The 20,655-nt window shown below is 38.4% G+C and overlaps 1 protein-coding gene across 1 annotated transcript in view; it reads left to right on the top strand.

Annotated features, from left to right (window-relative positions):
* The window catches only part of sipa1l2 (signal-induced proliferation-associated 1 like 2), a 65,690-nt gene that overhangs the window by 21,645 nt on the left and 23,390 nt on the right, over positions 1-20,655 (top strand). Inside the window, exons 2-8 of the mRNA XM_081358154.1 lie at positions 10,317-12,041; positions 12,191-12,318; positions 13,194-13,382; positions 16,716-16,890; positions 17,200-17,303; positions 18,864-19,021; positions 19,845-20,430. Of these exons, the coding sequence (XP_081214280.1) occupies positions 10,670-12,041; positions 12,191-12,318; positions 13,194-13,382; positions 16,716-16,890; positions 17,200-17,303; positions 18,864-19,021; positions 19,845-20,430 (2,712 nt within the window). The 5' untranslated portion in view covers positions 10,317-10,669. The remainder of the gene's footprint in view (positions 1-10,316; positions 12,042-12,190; positions 12,319-13,193; positions 13,383-16,715; positions 16,891-17,199; positions 17,304-18,863; positions 19,022-19,844; positions 20,431-20,655) is intronic.

The raw sequence follows: 20,655 nt of genomic DNA on the forward strand, positions 1-20,655 counted from the left end.
AAATGTCAGGATGATACAACTGTTCCGATATCATAAATAAGAAAAAATAAGTAATTTAAGAAGGGGGGGGGGGGGTTCTTGAAACTTTTTTAAACTTCTTCACTGCTTATTAATAGTAAAAATATATAATTAAATATTAATATTAAATTAATATGTTAAAGAGAAATCATGTGGCTTTTTATTCATCATGGACACCAGTCTAGTTGTTTTTTTTCAATCGATTTCATTTTAGTGGCAGTGCTTTTGTTAGCATGATGATAGCTTGTGTTTTAGCTTGTTGCCAGTTTGCAAGGCTTTTAAGCCTTTAGAAAAGTGTCTTTAAATCCCTTTGTATGTTTTAGGGCAAAGTATGGTCTAGAGCAAAGGTTCTGGTGGGTTGTGACTCAGTAATTGATCGCAGGTCTGTCCTTGCTGCTGACAAAAAATTGTGCATAGTTATGGTAGCCAAAATACATATACTTATCAGAGTTTTAATGGAGAAGAAAAAGGTTCACATAACTTTTGTTTATGTCACAGGTCAAGTCAAATTCTTCTGTATTTTGTCGCAAATTAATTGTGGCAATGTAAATATGCAAATGCTTGGGGATTGCAATTTAAAAAATGTTAAGATGTCATGTAAATGCTTTAGTCTGACTGCAAATTAATCTGTCACTTGGTAGGCGCTAGCCAAAGCTTACGGAAGCTTCTTTTCGCCACTGAATAATAATAAAAAAAAGTTTTGTAGACAGCTTTTTAAAACTTTATCTCAGAATTGCATGATATAAACTCTACAATATATATATAAATTATATATATATATATATATATATATATATATACTCGCAATTTTGAGAAAAAAAGTATTTTTTGGAATTGGACTTTATAAGTAACTCGCAATTGCAAGTTTATATAAATCTGAGAAAAGAAGTCAGAAATGCAAGATATAAACTCGCAATTGTGAGATAAAAAGTCAGGATTGTGACACAAAAAGTCGCAATTATTGTTTTATAGCGTAGTGGAAACAAGCTTCCATAACGCTAGGTAGCCTAGTTTTGTACACTGAAAAAAAAATTTGGTGTAGAAACTATTTTCACTCAGAAATTGTAAATTTCACAAAGAATTACAAATAACACATTGAATTTATCATGAAATTTTGAAGTGCAAAGACTAAAATAGCATTTGCTTGTAAAATGTTTTCCAGTAATCTTTGTTTTATTTACAACTTCAAGAAATTTTAACAGTGTTTAATTACTATAAATTATTAGAATGAATAAATTGTTACATTTCTCTTTAAGGACATTTTTTGTTATTATTACTTGATGTCCAATGGAAAATCTGGGTCTGTAAAACCTGTTGAGAAGCACAGTTCTATGGGATGCTGGTTAAAGGTCATATTTTTACTAAGTCTGAGGAGCCCAGGTCTTTTTATTCAGCCGTGTGTGTGTGTGCTGGTTTAAAATATTTGGCGGGGATGGTGCAGCAGGGTGTCGGGGTGTATGTGTGTGTGTGTGTGTGTGTGTGTGTTCGGCTGCTGTGAGGAGCTCAGAATGCCAGATGGTGCTTGTTAAACTCCAAAAGCTCTCCCACTCTCGACTGGAGCTCCGCGGTGTGGACCACATGCTGTCTGGAATGACCAGCCTCAATTCAGACAGGCGGAATTCTCCAACACCCAAAGCTACCTGCTGCTTCGGTTTTCTCACAGGCCTTTTCAGCCTCTCTTTCAAGTGCAGCATGTCGTCAGAAACTCCCGGTGAATGAAGGTTACCGCTCGAGCACGAGAAGAAATTAGTTCAGCTCAGGGGCACAATGCAGTGCTGCTTCCACAAAGATGCCTGCTGCTGTCCAAACCCATAAAGGAACGACTTGAATGAGAGAAACAAGGAGGCAGTGTGTTTCCACCACGTACACAGGTTTGCGAAAGACCCTCGGCCTGTTTGCTCCCACTGAACTTAAAGAAACAGAGACAGATATAGAGTCGTGTCATCGATGTCGAAATGTCGAAACCATGTCGAAACTTGCCGTCGAGCTCCATACGTGTGCGAACCAACCAGTCCCCACATGTTTATTTGTGTCTGGTCCTGTCCTGTGAATGTGTTTTTATGTTTTTACCCATTAGTGTTGTCAGTAGGTGAACCACAGAAATCGAAACTCCTGTCAAACTTTGTCAAACATGTTTGTCATTCGCCCTGCAGCTGTACGCATCTCCGAACAACTTTATTTTATTCCGATTTTAATTAAACGAGGCACTAGTACGAATCGCCCTTTATGCTGTTCCTAAAACCTCATTCATGTGCGTGAAAAGGAGGATTTGTGTCCGTACAAAAGGCTTACATAAACTCTTAACCCTTTTTTTTAGCTGCTGGCTGATGAGCATTGTTCATATAAGCCCTTTTGGGCCCAAGCCAAGACTTACGGTGTTTAAAGGACTGAAGGGTTGGAGGTTAATTTACCTCATGGCCTTGTTTAAGATGCCCCCGTATATGCTTCCATTACGCATAAGATTGGTGTTGTTTGTGGTTGATGTGTCATATGGAAGACATTAAATGGGTTAAAATTAGGATAACTTACCCTTAACACAGCTCATTAGCCAAAATAGTTGGGTTCCTTGTAAAACAGTGAATGTGTGCCAGAAGCATACTTACTACGCAAGTGTGCAAATGCTTGGGCAATACATTGCAAGTGGGCAGCCTATTGTATATAATGAAATGAGATGATTATTTTTTTGTTGTTGTTGAGATAATTGGCATTGGTAATCATGTCCACTTGGTTGATAAAGCCCAAAGTATACTTCAGTTTTGATGCAAATGCTTACCATTCAGTAATATGTGTAGCTTTTCAGTGTATCCTCCATTTAATAGCACCACTAGTGGTGCCAAACAGGTTGCAATTCCATTTGGTGCCACTAGTGCAATACACACTTAATTTGATTGTCTAGTCCATAGATATCATATATAAACGCTAGATGTCTTATGGCGCAGTCACTTCCGGCATCACCGTTCGGCCATCTTGTCACAGGCAGGCTTAATGTAAAGTGAATGATCAGCACGCACACAAATCCTCTTATCTCGCTGAAATCTTGACGGATTTACAACCGGTTTGGTTTCTTGCAAACGTTATTAACGTGGCTATAATTCCGAATGCTTGAATGTTATGTATGTTATAATTATTCATATGTATGCAGTGTATGTATGCAGTGTCATAACTACATCTCTGACATTTATAACAAACCAAACTGTTTGAAAATCGGTAGAAAATTGAGCAAGTTATGGTTATTTAAAAGTACATGCACCATTAAACGAGTGAGCGAGCTGCCTGTGGCATGATGGCCGCCATGTGCTGACGTCGACCTCCATTGGCCAGCAGCGCACACGAGACATCTAGCGTTTATATATGATATCTATGGTCTAGTCGACCACTACTTAAAGTGGAAACTGCGTCTTTTCTTCCTATTGTGACGAATATCCGAGTGAAATGGCATCTCGGATGAGTAAAAAATGCAGAGCGGGACTTGATTTTGTTAATGTTAATGTTATTGTTAATGTTTTTTTAATAAAGATTGCAAGAAAAAAAATATATATGCACAGATAAATAATTTATTATTATTCAGGTCATCTTTAAATTTGCTGATGGTTTAATTAACTTTTACCGACTCAGCAAAATTTTCTTCAAACTGTTACTGTAAGAAAACGCTTTATGCAAGCGGCCCTGTAGCATAGTTGAGAAAGTGTACTTGGTTGCGTTATGAATTGCTGACACATTTAGCTAGAAGGGTTTGTGTTTGCTTGCTTTCATAGAGTATGTTTATGACCTAGACTGAGTGAGAAAAATGAGATTTGGAGGAGGAGGTTTGGTCGTCCCTCATGTTTAACTCCAACTGGCTGCGAGGCGAAATATCTCAATGATAATGCCTGCCTGTCTCCTCCACTTGAGTCCCAGCTGCGAATGAGGAAATATCTGTCAAACAAAGGCGATTCCAGCTGTTATTGATAAGATCGACAGTGTGTACATGAAATAGTGTTCACAGATTGTCATTAACGGGACTTTATCTCTTATTGGGCCGGATGCCATAAACTCCATCACAGACAGTCATGTCTAGTCTAGCAGATGCTGACTGGCTGTCTGCGTCTGCGCATGTCTGACTCATTTTAACAGCTGATACACGTTATCCAGGTCAGTCAAAGCCAAAAGCTGAGTCTGAAGTTATAAAAGCGGGTGAAAAAAAAAAAGTGTTTCCTCGCACTTTGACTTATCAAGGGCCTTTTCCCAAATTGGTGAAAAAGCAGTCAAGCTGTGAGCTTTTAGCATGAAATTATGGGTCTACCTCCTTGGTAAAGTTCCGGCAGTGAAAATGACAAGATCTTGACATGTTCTGGCACACAAGCCTGCATTCCTGCGTAAAACATGCCAACTAGAGGTAATTTTGCTTGGGAAAATACTTAGGAAGTAGTTATATCTGGGTTGTATCATACTGTAAATGAAGGAAATGTGGGTTATTGTGTTTCAGCCAGATCACTGACCTAGTTCTAAACCACAGCCCTTTCTCACGGACCGTTCCCTGTCTGTTTGCTCACTGTTGGAGGGCCATGTTTGTTTGGTAAACACCTGGAAATTATATTAACCCAAATGGTAAAGGTCAGTGGCTGTATTCCCTTCAGAAAGCCCCCTCAGTGCACCCCCTGGGGTCCAACCTTTCAACTCGTGCCCAGACTGCCTATAAGGGTGTGAGACCTGCCTTTTGTTTGTTTTTTTGTTCTCTCATTGGATCTGTTCCTTTTCCTCTCTTTCCCAACATTCACATCCTCATAGTTTGCAGTAGAGTTAGCCTTCGGTTTTTTATTAGCTATGTTTCCATCTAAAGTTGCGAATATAACTTATAAAATGGGAGTATCGCATAAAACATTTGTGAATACCGTTTCCATCCAGTGAGCCGAAGAGAACAAAATCATCACTTCCTGATAAACCGGCACTACATATCAATAAGAAAAGTGGAAGTTGCTTTACCGAACCACTTTGACGACAGACTTTGTTCAGGCATTTCAGAATGACCAAAACAGCATTTCTGATGCTTTGCAACAAGATTGGCCTGCTGGTTAGTCCAGTTATGCCATCTCATCGTGCAAAGTCACATGACTTTTTTGATGTGCATTGAGGAATTTATTCGTAATTTTATTTGTAGTTTATTAGCAATTTTATTTGTAGTTTATGTGCATGTTTTTTTTTATCGGCTAAAAAATATATCCAACTCAATTGAGCGCACACTTATAGAATTTATGCGCATCTTGGCATAATGCAATATCCCAAAATGCGCTTAAAATAGGTGGATGGAAAAATAGCTATTGTAAAGGTGACACTGTGGCTTTGGTTAAATGACATATCAATGTCTGATATACAGTAAAGTAGCAGATAAATCAGCCAAGCACTGAAGTACTTGTGATGTTTACTTTCTATTTATCTTTTTATTTTATTCGAAATAAAATAAATAAAATACTATGTATTTAAATACATTTTTATTTTATTTTATTTTTATTTATAGATATTACTAAATGCACATCTTTCTGTTTGCCAGGCCGAGTCCACTACAAAAGAATGAGCAAATTATATTTTAGCAATGTACTTTTACATTTGCTGGACAGAAATATATGCATGTTGTGTATGTGAAGTTAATAGTATTTTTTTATTCATCATATTAATATTTATATATTCTTTTATTATTTTTTCTTTTAAAATAGAAACTTTGCAACATGTTATAATGTAAATCTGTCATGTAACTGTTATGTAGCTTTTATCAATCTATCTGTGGTTGTCTTGTGGATTTTAGATGCTAGTGAACTCTGTGCTGAAATGTCCGTGTGAAACGTTCTTGTGGGTTTTCCTGCATGCCGTCGCTTGGAATAAATCCAGAAGTGTTCATGGCATGTGAGGCATTAGGGCACACCGGCTCCTGGCTCTTGTTATAGTGCCTGTAGCTCTGGAATGCATAAGCGCCAAAGAGACTCCATCCTTACTCCTAACAAGGAAAGGGAAACGAGAACACAAGACCTCCCAGCTGCGTCTCAGGAATTAGAAATGAAGGTGAGCTCAGGGCTGAAGCGGAAAGAGCCTGGAACGCTTTGACAGCATCTGACAGGGTGTGCCCATGTAGGGTGTTCACTGGGGCTGATGTCAACCCTTTCTGGTTCTACTAGGTGTCTGCGCACCCCAGTTACCCTGTCGAAACTGCTGGGCTCATTTTACTCACTGCTTCTGTCAAAGTCATCCTTTTGTTTTTTCAATAAAACCCAGGAGCAAACAAAAGTGGACAGGACAGGAAGCAATAATCAATTAGGTGTAACCTTGTAGCATTGATTTGGACTGAGTTAACAGCATGGAGAGTTAAATTATTCAGTAATTTTATCTGAAAAGTAAGTAATTACCAAAAGTAATTTAAAAGTATGTCTATTTAAAATGTATTATTAAAATAGAAATAACAACATTTGAGTGAAAAGTTGATATGATTTTGTTTTTTAAATTAAAGTGAATGAGACTTTCTGATTATTTCATATATTTACCTTATTTGATTTAATGAGTTTGTGCAGAACTTAATGTTCCTGTTATGTTGCATGATTTGAGATCCGTCTTTTTTTACTTCTGGTCAGTTTTACAGATTTAGTGCAGAAACTAAAACATTTCTTCATATTTCTTTATCCATCTAAAATCCTTGAACTTTATTTGGAGGTTTAAATTAGATTTTGAATTCCAGATTTTCGGCATTGACTTTATGACCTTTCTCTATTTCGGGTGGACAGACGGGGACTGTCTGTGAGTGAGCTGACCTCCTTTCCAGCATTGTTTTGATCTGTTTCGCAGCACATTTCAAAGACCATGTCCCAAAGAACACTGCTGTGCTGTGCTGTGCCTGTCAATCATCCAGTAAAGAGTGACGTAGTTTAGCTTTAAGTAACATCCGACCAGCTAAATCTGTTTTCTGAGAAAACAATCAAAATGTTGTGGATTTCTCAAACAAAAGAGTCCATGTAAGCTGCTTATTCTTGATTCATGCTCGTCAGGAGGTGGACATTTCCAAAAAGAGAAGAAAAAAAACAACCTTTAGTTCAAATATTCTCTCATATCTTCTGCCCCTATCAAACCCTGGGCAGACAGGGACTCCTTTTAACTTCTGTGGCTGTTGGAAATGATAGACAGGCCAATGTGGTCACAGACCCCAGTATAGATCCAGCTGTCTAAATAGATTGGGTCAGTGTGTCTTTGCGGTGGGCGATGATAGTGATGATGAGCTCTGTTGTTTGGGCGGCACGGTGCCTGTGAGCAAGCGTTTGAAAGCAGGGGACCGGCTCATAATGGTAATCAATGACCTGTACAGGGCCTGCAGCTGGACGGAGGGCGTTGGAGAGGACAGGATTGGCCATTTGCCTGACTCTGAAGCCCAGCCGGAGGTGGTGGGAGGGAGCCTTTCAGATGTGCAATTTGTTGTCCTCTCAAGCCTTTGCTATTGTGCATGATGTGCTACGTCTCTTTCTTTTCTTGGTTTGGATAAGGCTGATTTATTGGGATCGAATGTGGTGATGCCTCTAAAGACAGTGAACACATTTTTCCATTCATTTTAACGTAAATGGATCCAAAACAGATATCCCAGGGATCACAGCGATGTCTAGGAGGACAAACAGACCTCCTTCTGACATATGAATTGACAGTCAGAAATGAATAATTAATTTGAGTTACTTTTGATTGTTCTTGATTAAGATGTGAGTTTAGACATACTACACATACAGTACGTGTTACTGAACACAGCTATAAGGTGGTGATGTAGATGTATGCATATTAGATGAAGACACTCCTGAAGTTCTAAACATTTGTTTTTCTTGTGAACCTCTTGACTATTATTAATCAAAATGAATCATATTTTCCTCCAAAATTTTGTAAAGTAGAAAAAAATTCTCATTTCAGTTATGTATTTGTTTTTATTATTATTAACAAATAATATCATGATATTTAAAGTTAAATTTTACAAATGTTCTTTAAAACTAAAATAATACTTTTTTTCACATCACAGCAGTGACAATGGTAATTTTTTTCTGCATTATGGTAATGAGAACTGACAGGCAGTCAGTTATGTCAGTTATGTCACTGCAAAAAAAATCTTGTTCTCTGAAATGCTACTAAAAATTGTCTTTATGCGTTTACATTTTTTTGCAAAATATAATTTCTTATTTATTACTTTGTTTTTTTGGGTGGAAAAATAATTCTAGACCATTCTTGGCAGTTTTCGTGAGATTCACCCTTTCGTTTGCCAGGTTCTCAAGGCTTTTTGTTGTTTTGTGAAAGAGAGCCTCCTTACAGGTTGCTTTTTCCTCCTTTTAATATTTAACAGCATTCTTTAATAATGAAACAGCTTGTCATTTGTGCAAAAATTTTTTTTTTTTTTTCTGAAGCCCAATGCTAAGTTTTAACCAGCTCTCTCTGTTCACGCCACGTTCAATTTAATCCGAAGTTCAGTGCTGCTGGGAATGTTTCTGATCATGGAACTTTTGCATTTTAAATGTTTGATTACACCCACATTTTAAAAGCAATAATACCCCTGCATCTCCTCTGGGGATGAACATGTGTCGCTTTGTGCCTTTGTCTAAATGTCAATAGCGTATCTTTTGATGAATGTTTAACAAAAATTTCCCCCTTTGCTAGACGTCAACTGAAAAGGAAAGTCATTTCAGAGGAGGAGCAGGCTATTATGTTATGATTAAAGATTTATAAAACCATTGTTTTCTTTGGAATAACATGCACTCATGACTTGTGCACAATAGAACACATGTATAAAGTATATAAAGTCAATTTTGTTTTCATGTTGACATTAAATCACAGCTCTGAGTCCAATGAATTTCCAGACTCTAGACGGATGGCGTTTAAAAAAAAAAAAAAAAAACGTCAATGTGGTTCACAGCTGGTGTCGACGCTGACACAAAGATGTATTTCAAAGGGAGGGTTAAAAGTATTGGGGTCAGTTTCTATGTGAGACAGACAGGACTGTGCTTCCAAAACACATTATTAATAAACGGTAGTTTAATCAGCTTGCCTTTCGAAGGATTATTTTTAGGTTGGCGAATTTCACAGCATGTCCGTGGCGGCGTCTGTCAGTAATGTAATTTTATATTCCCTTCCGCTCTCACTAGTACTTTATTTTTGGATGATATGATATTGGAAAGCTCTTTCACTGAAAGGCAGTCTCAGTCAGTTCACTGCACTAAGCCAGTAATTCTCAACGTTTTTTTTTTTTTTTTATGGGCTGCAAGACCCAGATTATACATTGGATATCAAGGGATGACCCAACACAATATTAAAATCAAACGGAAATGTTCTTCAAATAAAATATTAAAATGTATTGAAATTAACATGAAGTTCTTAAGCTGAGTGCAATTGACAGATTTAAGTGACGAAGTTTAATTTAATTTCTGGATAGAGTTGTACGACCTTTAATGTCAACAACAAGAGTTGTAAGTGTTTTCTCCTCTTTCAAAAGTTCATATTTATTTTTCAGTCCTAGCAAAGTATGATTTATGATGAATTGCATTTTATTAATTACAATTAGCATAGTTTCTTTTCCATTTAAGAACCTCTGAACTCAATGGGAGATCTTTGATTTGAAAATGAATTTGAAAAATAATTTATGGTAGAGGATAACATATTGATAAATAATTTTAATAATTTGTCATTTTCATTGTACATTTTTAGGCAATTAATTCTGAATATACCAGCTTGCATTTTGTTTTGTATTTGTGAAAAAGGACATAAAAAGATGGCCATCTGTCAAATACTTTCAAATGCAAAATAGGTAAATGAATCAAAAAATGTGTTATTTTTTCCCCAAAGTTTTGTTAACACCTCTTGAAATAATAACTTTGAATATATCATGACTTAATGCTGTAGAGAAAGTGGTTTGAATCTGTTCTGCAATTTATCACAGGTAGTAGCGTGCATAGATAAGTAATGCTTTTTTATTTAGATGTTTATCTCTAATTAGTCTCTAAGGTCAAAAAGTGGTACATTTGTTATATGAATGGCATGCATTCAGGTGAAAAAGAAAGTGCTTTCTGAATAGACATTCAAACCGTTATTAAATTAATTGGCCTTTTTGCTGATGCTTTGTTCATTTGAGGATTTTGAGTGCTTTGCATTCTTTCAAGGTCACATTGGTATCTCTACCTCCCAAATGGATTCTCTAATGATCTCTCTCTCTCTCTCTCTCTCTCTCTCTCTCTCTCTCTCTCTCTCTCTCTCTCTCTCTCTCTCTCTCTCTCTCTCTCTCTCTCTCTCTCTCTCTCTCTCACACACTCGTTCCTTTCCAGAGCATCAGAGAGATCCCACCTGGCTTTGTTAAGCTTACATGCCTGTGAAATGACCGTATCTTCTGCTTGCCCTCCCGTGGAGTGAGCAGTTGTCCTTGACAGTGAAACTGAGATAAAGAGACTCATTCTCCTCCTATGGATTACAGACCAATAGGTCTGAACACCCTGACGTGGGTCAGTCATCATTCACAGACTTCTCCCAGCGCCGTCAAGCTCCTTCGCTATTGCATAAAATGCTGGAGTTGGAATTTCTGTTCTGGACAATTTAACGTCAGGTATGAATATCCCTAACTTTTGGACCAGAGATACAGCAGACGAGGCCGTAGAAGCTTGAGAAGCGCCTCACCTCAGAGATGCAGACTGATGATCTTTTTGCCAAAAAGCTTCAAGCCTTGAATGGGAATATGGGACCTCCTGGCCCAAATACACAAGGAACACCTGCAGTGCCCAAGATGGGCATACGCGCAAGAGTGTCAGATTGGCCACAGAAGAAGGATGGCCACGGTCCACCACCCAAGTATGAAAGCCTAATGACGTCCTTCCAGAATGGACAACCCAGTCAATTGGCAGAAGATGTGGTCAAACAAAGCCCGGGTTCTCCTCCCAATCCCAGCTTTCTGGAGGCAAAATATGGTCTTGGTAACCTTCTGAACCACTCTCCTGGTAAAGTTCAACACGCTCTCCAGAAGAGGAGCAACAGTGACGTCACCATCAGTGATATAGGGGCAGAGGACATGGATCAGACAACAATCAACCCCAACACAGGTGCCACTTTGCACAGAGAATATGGAAGCACGTCCTCCATCAATCGCCAAGGTTTGCCCAATGAAGGGTTTTTTGGCAATCTGAAGGGTTTCCAGCCAGAACACTCAGAGCAACCGAGCGCACCACCTCCACATGGCTTTCCGGAGTTTCGTCGGTTTCCGGAGACCGCCGTTTCTCCAAGTCTCCAGACTGCCGCGCAGATTGCACGGGGGGACATTCTCTGCATTCCGAACTACTCGGATTATGTGGATAGTTCGCTCTTCTACAGTCGGGAAAGGGAGAAGTCCTTCCTACAGCGGCAGAAATCTGAAAAGGGCGAGACATCCATATTCCGCAGGCTGAAGACCATGAAAAGCGAGCAGCGGCAACTTGGCGAACACGACGATTGCAGCAGACATGGTCGTCCATTGAGTTTCCAGAGATGCTTCGCCCACTATGATGTCCAGAGTGTGCTTTTTAATATTAGCGAGGCGGTTACTAATCGTGCAAACTTAGCACGTCGGAAGAATATTACCACGGGGGCTTCTGCAGCGTCCCAACACCAAATTGGTGGGGGAATGGACGGTCCTGACCCCTTACCTATTTGTGAGTCCCCTTTGGACAGTTGTGAGGAACTTGGGCAAAAAGCTTGCACCGATCCTGACGAAGGGGATGGGAAGAGCAATGGTTTGGTGCTGACCTGCCCATACTTCCGTAACGAGATTGGTGGTGAAGGGGAAAGGAAACTGAGTGCCACCAAACCAAACAGTGGATCCCACAACAATGTGGGTGACAATTATACTATTGAGTCTACTTTAAGTTCACACTGCACCAACGCGGGGGTTTCTGTCTTGGAAATGTCCCGTGAGAATTATGCCTCTCGTGAAAATTATGCTGTTCCACGGGATTGCATCAAACGCTACATCATTGAGCACATTGACATGGGTGCTTACTACTATCACAAATTCTTCTTCAATAAAGGTATGTTTTAACAAACTAGACCTTGAATTCATGGTTCTACACAATAGTGCTCTACAGTATAGTGATTGATGATCTCACTTAGTAACCAAAATAACTGTGTATCTCTCACTGTATAATGTCGACCCCTTCTTATTCTCTTTTCTTGAAAGAGCACCAGAACTACTTTGGTGTTGATGAGAACTTGGGTCCGGTGGCAGTTAGCATTCGGAGAGAAAAGCTGGAGGAGGGGAAGGAGGGCCCACAGTATAATTATAGGGTGATCTTCAGGACCAGCGAGGTAGGACGGTACCTATTAAACACTGTTTTACCACATCATTTAACAGACCTCTGTAGATCCAATGTTCTTTGAGCCAGTCAAGTTCAGGGGTTTAAGTTAAGGGAAGGGCATGTCCAAACTTAATATTATTATTGTTAATATTTTTTTAATTCATTCAAATAGTTTTACATAAGAGCAATAAAATCTTAAATAAGCTGAGAATATTTACTGCATGATTTTAACAGTCAATGAGTGGACTTCTCATTCGTTTATAATTGATTTCCACCTTCCCATTAAGTACATTTCCCAATGCTTTTACATCATCTCCTCTGAATACAAATCCAAGCTACCTCAATAAAAGCATTGATTGTTTTGGAAATCAGCTCAAGATGGATGATGTCTGTGTTGTACAATTGATTTTTCCATGTATGGTGATATAAATTACCTCACTGTACTACATGAGTCTCACCACTGATGCTATAACAGTCCCAACCAGTAAGGCTTTCAAATGGCAAGAGATCTTTCATATGCGGCCTGCCAGGGGTTTTCCTAAGGGTGACTGGATAGTTTGCTGAATTGGCGGTTGAGCGTACAATGGCCCTCTTGCTAAAAGCCAAAGCGTTACTTCAGCATTCGCCACAGTTAGTTGAACTCAATTATTCATCGAAAAGGTTGGCAGGGCATGTCGCTGGATTCAGCATCATAGACGAGGCACTCTTAAAGAGTACTTTGCCATTTGAGAGACTAGAATGGTTTATCCATCTGTTCAGTAATAGGATTCGAGCGTGCCGTGTATTTCATTTAATGGATACATTTGCTCAGTTCCGCCAACAATATGAACTATTTCCTTCTTTTCTATGAATATAAACTTCTCTCTTCACTCTGTCCATCTTCAGCTCACCACTTTGAGAGGCTCAATCATGGAGGATGCAGTTCCCTCCACGGTAAAGCATGGGACGTCCCGTGGTCTCCCTCTTAAAGAGGTGCTGGAGTACGTAGTTCCCGAGGTCAACATTCAGTGCCTCAGACTGGCCACCAGCTCACCTAAAGTCCCAGAACAACTGCTGAAGCTAGATCAGCAGGGGGTAAGTACAGTGCTAAAATGTCTACAGATAGTTTTACACATAGATAGTGTGTAGATAATTTATTTGATTTTACCTTTTTAAATACCATGTTAATTTATTTATTAGTTATTATGCTAGAAGAACGTCCTTGAGCTAACATAGCATGTAATTACGAGCACTACGAGGACAATGCTTTTTACAAGTTTAAATCATGTAATTGCAGTAATTATGTCATGGTGTGAACGCACCTACAGTCAAACATGATCTAAAACGGCCACATAAACTAAAAAAACTGATGAAAAGAAACACCAACATAAATTAGAAAATTGAGTTCTGTGAGGGTCAGATTTTATCTAACCGTCTTACTTGTGTGTCAGCGTTTTTTTAATGTTTATTTAGTATTAAACCACATAGCTTGTAATTAATTAGTTAAGATATGCTGTGATGTGAAAATTTAACATGTATTTTTATTCTTATTTTTACATGTATACATAGACGTTTCATGGAACGTTACTTAGGTCATGAATATTTGCCTCAAAAGTCATGGAAAAGTCATGGAAATGTATTGGTAGAAATGTGTATGAACCCTGCTGTATTGTCCAGTCAGCATACAAGACCAGAACTATTATTAACTACTATTATTAACTATTATTTTATGATGTGCTCATATTAAAAGAGAGACTGCATAGAATATTTCTTTCTTAATTTATTTATGTTTTATGTTTGTTATGCCATATGACCATTTAAAATAAAAATAGAAAAAAATGTAAAAAATGTTTTTTAAAGTCGACAGTTTATTAATTAATCTAATTTAATTTTGTAAAAGAACTGTAGCAGTTACAGGACCTAAGGTATACTGTTTCCCTTATGCAGAAATGACGATTCTAATTAAAAATGTTGATGTTAAATATAATACTTCCATTAACTTTTTTTGTTAACTACCCAAATATATGCTTTTTTTGTAAGTGCAACAATAAGCATTTCCCACATTACAGACAGGCTGTAAAATAATCGTACCACCGTTTGGACAGTAAGAGACAGTTTGGCTAACACAAAGTGACAGGAGGGAAGAAACCTTCATTCTCCGTGATGATTCATTGCAAACAATGTACAATGTTGTGAACCGTACATGTCTGCAAGGCCTGTAATTACTAAGACATAATCAAGTGGGGGTTTAAGAAACCATCAGTTATATCCTTCATATGTCCCATTCGCTTAGTTTTAATGCATACTGATAAAACCAGAAACAGATGTTTTAAACCTCTGCTGATGATGTGACATCCTTAAAAGCTGTTGTTCATTTGATAACTTAAGCAAGATTGAGCTTGTAAAGTAGTTCCTGTGGGCAAGGCGCCTATCAGGTGCTGCTGATGGCCTTACAAAATTTCCGTTTGAGGGTTCAAATTGCAGGTGTGTCAGGATAAGACAGTGTTTTACTAAAGGAACCTTTTATAAAAACAAAGATCCAATTACTTATTGACAGACCGGGACTTCTTAGACTGAGAGTGGAACAGATAGATGAGCAGTTTTGTCAGTAAATTGACTGAATGGAATTTGAGTAGCAGTTAAAGTCTTGATCGATATTGCAGCCACACGACGGCCAGAGTGGAAAACCTGAACAGTAACCCTGTAGATTCAGAACAATGAATGCATTGAGTGCAGTTAGTTGTCAAAGTAATGATGGTAATTATTTCAAATGGTATTTAGTCATCTCAAATCAATCAAGTTCAACGAATACCTTATTGAGGACCTCATTGTAAAATGATAATTCAACTATTGTCCACCCTTCCAGCATTCAGACAGGAGGCAACTAGTTTTCAAGGCAAATTATTCAGCAAAACCACAGAAAACATCACCATGGCAACCACCTAGCCACACATAACGGGCCACTTGACCCATCTGAGATGCTACCAACTGTGACCAGCAACACTTAGGGTGAAAATGAAAGAAAATCATAGCTTGTCTTATGCTTTCTTGAGTCCAAGTCTTTGGTCCATTTTTTTTTTCATCGCGCCTCCATACTCTCTCCCAATTCTACCCCCTCTCTGATAATGGCTTTTTTGGGGGGTTTTGCTATTCCCCTCTAGACTAGACTGTTGGTGGCATTTTTATGGCACAAAAGCCAAAGCAATTGTAAGAACAGCACTAAAATTGCTTTTACCATTTTTAAAAAATTGGTATGGGGTGGGAATTATGTGTGATTTCAGACAATTATCGTAGACGACTTAAAAATTCCTATGTCATTGTAAACCAGCTTTCTTCATATTGTCCCCCATTCAGCATTTCCTATTATTTTTGTTAAGTATCATATTTTTACTTTATCTTTTAATAATTGTCCAAATAAATGCTTGTTTGGCTGTCTGAAGCCCAACATCTGGTTCCATTGCCTCTTCCTTTAGTTTCTGTCTCTCATACATTATGCAAAAGTGGCATTTGAGGCCAGTCTGCATGTCATCATGTGTCAGGCTTTTGCACAGATTGATGGCACTTATCATGACTATATCACCACTTGTGGTAGACAATTTATATCACCAGAACATAATGTGCTTTAAAAGTGCTTTAAATGGTTTCCTGTAGACTAAGTTGATGATTTGATAAATATATCCTTTTATTTTATTTATTTTTACTGTGCTCTCTTGTGAGGTCGTTATTGTTTTAAATTTTTTTTAGAAGTGCTTCGAAATTGTTTCTGTTATCCTGCCATGTAATATGTGAGGGACAGTGTTGTTATTTTTAACTGAAATATATTTTTCATTAATTGAAATAAAGCAGAAATAAAATGAAAATATACATATTGAATGTATATTAAATAATAAAAATGTAAACAAATATGAGAAGTATAAAATTGAAAAAACAAATGAAAAAACATAAAATTAAAGCTAATTCAAAATATTAATAAATACTATAATGGTAGATAAATAATACTAAAATTACACTGGTAAAGGGTTAATATACAGTCAGGGCGGTCATTATTGCAGAATAAACACAGAAAGGATGATCAAGACCCTGATGCAAAGCAGAGTTTTTTATTATTAAACAGTTTGAGTTTGAATTATTTTATTATATGAGACCACAGAATGATGCAATACATGAAAGGACTACAATCTAGAAGATCAGTGTCCCAGAACGAGTAAAATGTATTGTACAGTGTAATGTTCATTTATAAAAAAATAAAAAAAATGACCACAGAATGCAGTGATTGGCCAGTATTTCAGAGAGCCATGTAATAGATGTAATTAGGGTTGAGGGAAGGATGTAACAGCTGGCTCAAACTTGAAGGGAGTACAGAAAAACTTGTCAAATATCATTACGATGATTGAAACTGATTGTGTTTTTACTCTTTGAAACTTGTAGCTGAGTTACCAGCACAAAGTGGGCATCCTGTACTGCCAGGCCGGGCAGAGCACAGAGGAGGAGATGTACAATAACGAGAGTGGTAGTCCCGCACTGGATGAGTTCCTGGATTTACTTGGTCAGAGAGTCCGATTGAAGGGGTTCAGCAAGTACAGGGCACAGCTGGACAACAAAAGTGAGTGCTCTTCTCACGATGACATCTTCAAAATGTTTGAATGTCACTGCTGTGAATCTTTGACAAGCTGCTTGGCAGCTTCGGGTTCATTTCTGAAATGGGTTTTGAACAATATACCATATTTGTTCTCGGGCAGTGCAAATAGGGCATTGGACAGTTTCTCATAATCTCTTAGTCTGTGCAGATGAGCCATTTGCAAATTAATATTGAACTGCTAGAGACTAATTTCGTATTTCATCATGAGTGTATGTGTCTTTTTAATTTACTGCTTTTATACTCAAATGTGTGATATAATCACGTTCTCTGCAGCGGACTCCACTGGCACTCACTCTCTCTACACCACTTATAAAGACTTTGAGCTGATGTTTCACGTCTCTACAATGCTGCCCTACACGCCCAACAACAGGCAACAAGTGAGTCGGGCTTTCAGCTATTACATGACCTCAAAAATATTAAGCAGCACTATTGTTTTCAACATTGATAATAAGAAATGTTTCCTGAGCAGCAAATCAGCATATTAGAGGATCATTTGTCACTGAAGACTGAAGTAATGATGCTGAATATTCAGCTTTACCATCACAGGAATAAACTACTTTTTACTTTTAAATGGTAGTAAATTATCACAACATTTTCATATAAAATGTAGATATTTATCATATGTGCTTTGGTCCCATTATTATTTTATTATTACAAACAAAAAAGCAGATAGTCCAAGATAGAGCAGCCTTCCTGCTGATTTATGCACACTTGAATAAGCACCTGGTCAAATGAGATTCAGGTCTGATCACTTACTCAGTCCTGTCTACACAAAACTCTTTCAGCTCTCGTCAGCTCTCTCTTCAAGTGCCTGGTCTTGATCTGTGATCTGTGCTTCTACAGACCTCACAGAGCCCAGACCAATTGTCCTGCATCCTGCTAATTGTAAACACTTCAGCGGGCAGGCCACGTTGTCATGGCAACCGTCTGAATGCCCCATCTAAAAAAAAATAAAAAAAAAAAAAAAATAAAAAAAAAAAAGCTTTTTTCAGTTGCACAGTGAGGAGCAAAACATATCAAGGATGATTATTAAGAATGTCATTTTTTGATGCATTTATTTGGTGGAACAAATTTTAAAAGATGTTTTTCCTTCATCCGCTGTACTTTTTAATGGGCGGAACAATCCTAATAGAGTCGTAGATTAATTTACCACCGTAACAGCTTTCCGTCAATGATTTCCTGAAATCCCCATGGCTAGACTGAGCTCAGTCGGATAATGAAATTGTGATTTGTGCTTTTTAAAAGAAAGCTGTTTTTACAGAATGATTAGAAAGAGAAGTAAAGGAGCTCTTGAAAGTGTCTTTATTTGTCTGATTTGTGGGATTTGTGGTTTTCTGTCCATAGGATCATGGTCCAATAGGGATAATCTTAGAAAATAAGCTGGTGAAGATCTCCACAGCTTTGAGTTTTAGTTCAGTACACCTCTGATCCTCTCTCTCTCTCTCTCTCTCTCTCTCTCTCTCTCTCTCTCTCTCTCTCTCTCTCTCTCTCTCTCTCTCTCTCTCTCTCTCTCTCTCTCTCTCTCTCTCTCTCTCTCTCTCTCTCTCTCTCTCTCTCTCTCTCTCTCTCTCTCTCTCTCTCTCTCTCTCTCTCTCTCTCTCTCTCTCTCTCTCTCTCTCTCTCTCTCTGCTGACAAGGAGATTAGTCCAAGGGATCTACAGTAGACTACAGCTAAACCTTTATATTTACACGTTACCTAAGCTTTCTTACAAACAGTTATTTGTCCAGTATGCAGTACATGTTACAATTATGTTTCGTCAAGTACAATGTCCCAGAGCTTGATGCGTTTTGTTTATTTCATTTTATTGAATGAAAATTCATTTTTGAAGTTTATTTTTGCTTTCGGTTTCTGATTAGATGTCTGTAACTGTAATTGGTTTCTTTTTTTAAATGTGCACTGTGTTGACTTTATTCTTATTATCTGTTCCCATATTCAGCTACTGAGGAAGAGGCACATTGGAAATGACATTGTTACCATAATTTTCCAGGAACCAGGAGCTTTTCCATTCACACCCCAAAACATACGCTCTCACTTTCAACATGTCTTCATCATAGTCAAAGTCCACGATCCTTGTACAGAGCATGTGTGTTACAGGTAAGACGTAAAATGTCAATTAATTGTCATTTTCATCCTAGCCTGTTCACTGCATGCTTGTGTTTTCCAATTAGGATGGTGGTTTGGCTTATACATGTGTCTTTGCTGAACTAAATACTGTTTTTGAAGTCATGCCTAACCCATCCTGAATAAATCCAATTTTGTAAATTAGAGATTTCATCTTAGTGGGAAAGGGGGTGGAGGCAGATGAAGATGCTTTCCCAACAGCTTGGTGACAGTCAGATTTGACCTCTCAGAACGATAGGGAGGATTAAAGGATAAGATCGAAGGGAATTCAATTTCCAGTCTTATTTACTCAGTGTGTACCTCTTAAGCTTGTTCAGCGTAACATTGCAGAGAGCTGAAGGAGGCTGGAACCTGTCTCAAAGCAAAATTGCCTGTCTCATCTTCTGAGCAGATCTGTGAGAGACTTCTGCGGCATGATTTCAGAATTGATGTCAATGTTGAAGTCAAACGGAAAAACCTCTCAATGTGTTTTTTCACACAGGAGCCATGTGCCTCCTGTCTTTGTATATTAATGTTAATGTTGAGTGACATATTAATGTTGAATGTGGAAAAGCTATCCTAGCTTAATATTACATATAAAAGATTTATATATATATATATATAAAATAATAGTTTTAATCTATATTATATTATATTGTATATTATATTATATTATTAGATATTGTTCAAAAGTTTGGGGTCGCAAGGTTTTTTTTATGTTTTGAAAGAAGTCTCTTGTGATCCAATTTTTTGGATTCTTTAATGCTTAGAACAGCATTTATTTGAAGTGACTAAACTCATTTCATCATATTTCTAGTGTTGCGGTTGCCAGATCCAAAGATGTGCCTCCGTTTGGACCTCCCATACCCAAGGGAGTGATGTTCCCAAAGTCTGCCGTTTTCCGGGACTTCCTGCTAGCCAAGGTGATCAACAGCGAAAACGCAGCCCACAAGTCTGAGAAGTTCCGCGCCATGGCGACACGCACCCGCCAAGAATACCTTAAAGACCTAGTGTTAAACTTCACCGGTGCAACGCCTGTGGACGCATCAGGTGCAAAATTCAGCTTCATCACCCTAGGCGCCAAAAGGAAGGAACGCAGCCGCCCAAGGAACAATGCTCATCTGTACAGTACGGGAGCCATCACGTGGTCGGTGGTGGCCCGGGACAGCTGCCAGTCCACCGATATCGGTTGTTTGCTGTCCATCTCCCGCGAGTTTGTGGTGCTCATTGAGGAAGCAACCCGGGAAGTGGTTTTCAACTGTTACTGCAAGGACGTGATTGGTTGGAGCTCGTCCTCCACGGTTGGCAGGGTGAAGCTCTTTTACGAGCGTGGCGACTGTGTGGTTTTTTCCGTGCAGGATGGATGCCCAGAGGAAGTTCGAGAGGTCGTACAGCGATTAGAGGTATGAGTAGCAAATCCAAGAGGAAAGATCAAGTTTAATCTAAACTGAAACTCAGACCAAGCTTGCCTTTTACTGTGAATAAGCGAGCAGTGTAGGTCTGCAGGATCAAGTTTCTCTCGCAATCAGGGGCCAATGGTCAATGGATTAGCATTATAAAGGTAGAAAGACAATGTTAGGGTAGATTACAGTACCTTAGTTTACCTTAAGCTTACCAGAACCATTCAC

This window comes from Scardinius erythrophthalmus (assembly GCF_964197995.2).
Source record: "Scardinius erythrophthalmus genome assembly, chromosome: 25".
NCBI lineage: Eukaryota > Metazoa > Chordata > Actinopteri > Cypriniformes > Leuciscidae > Scardinius > Scardinius erythrophthalmus.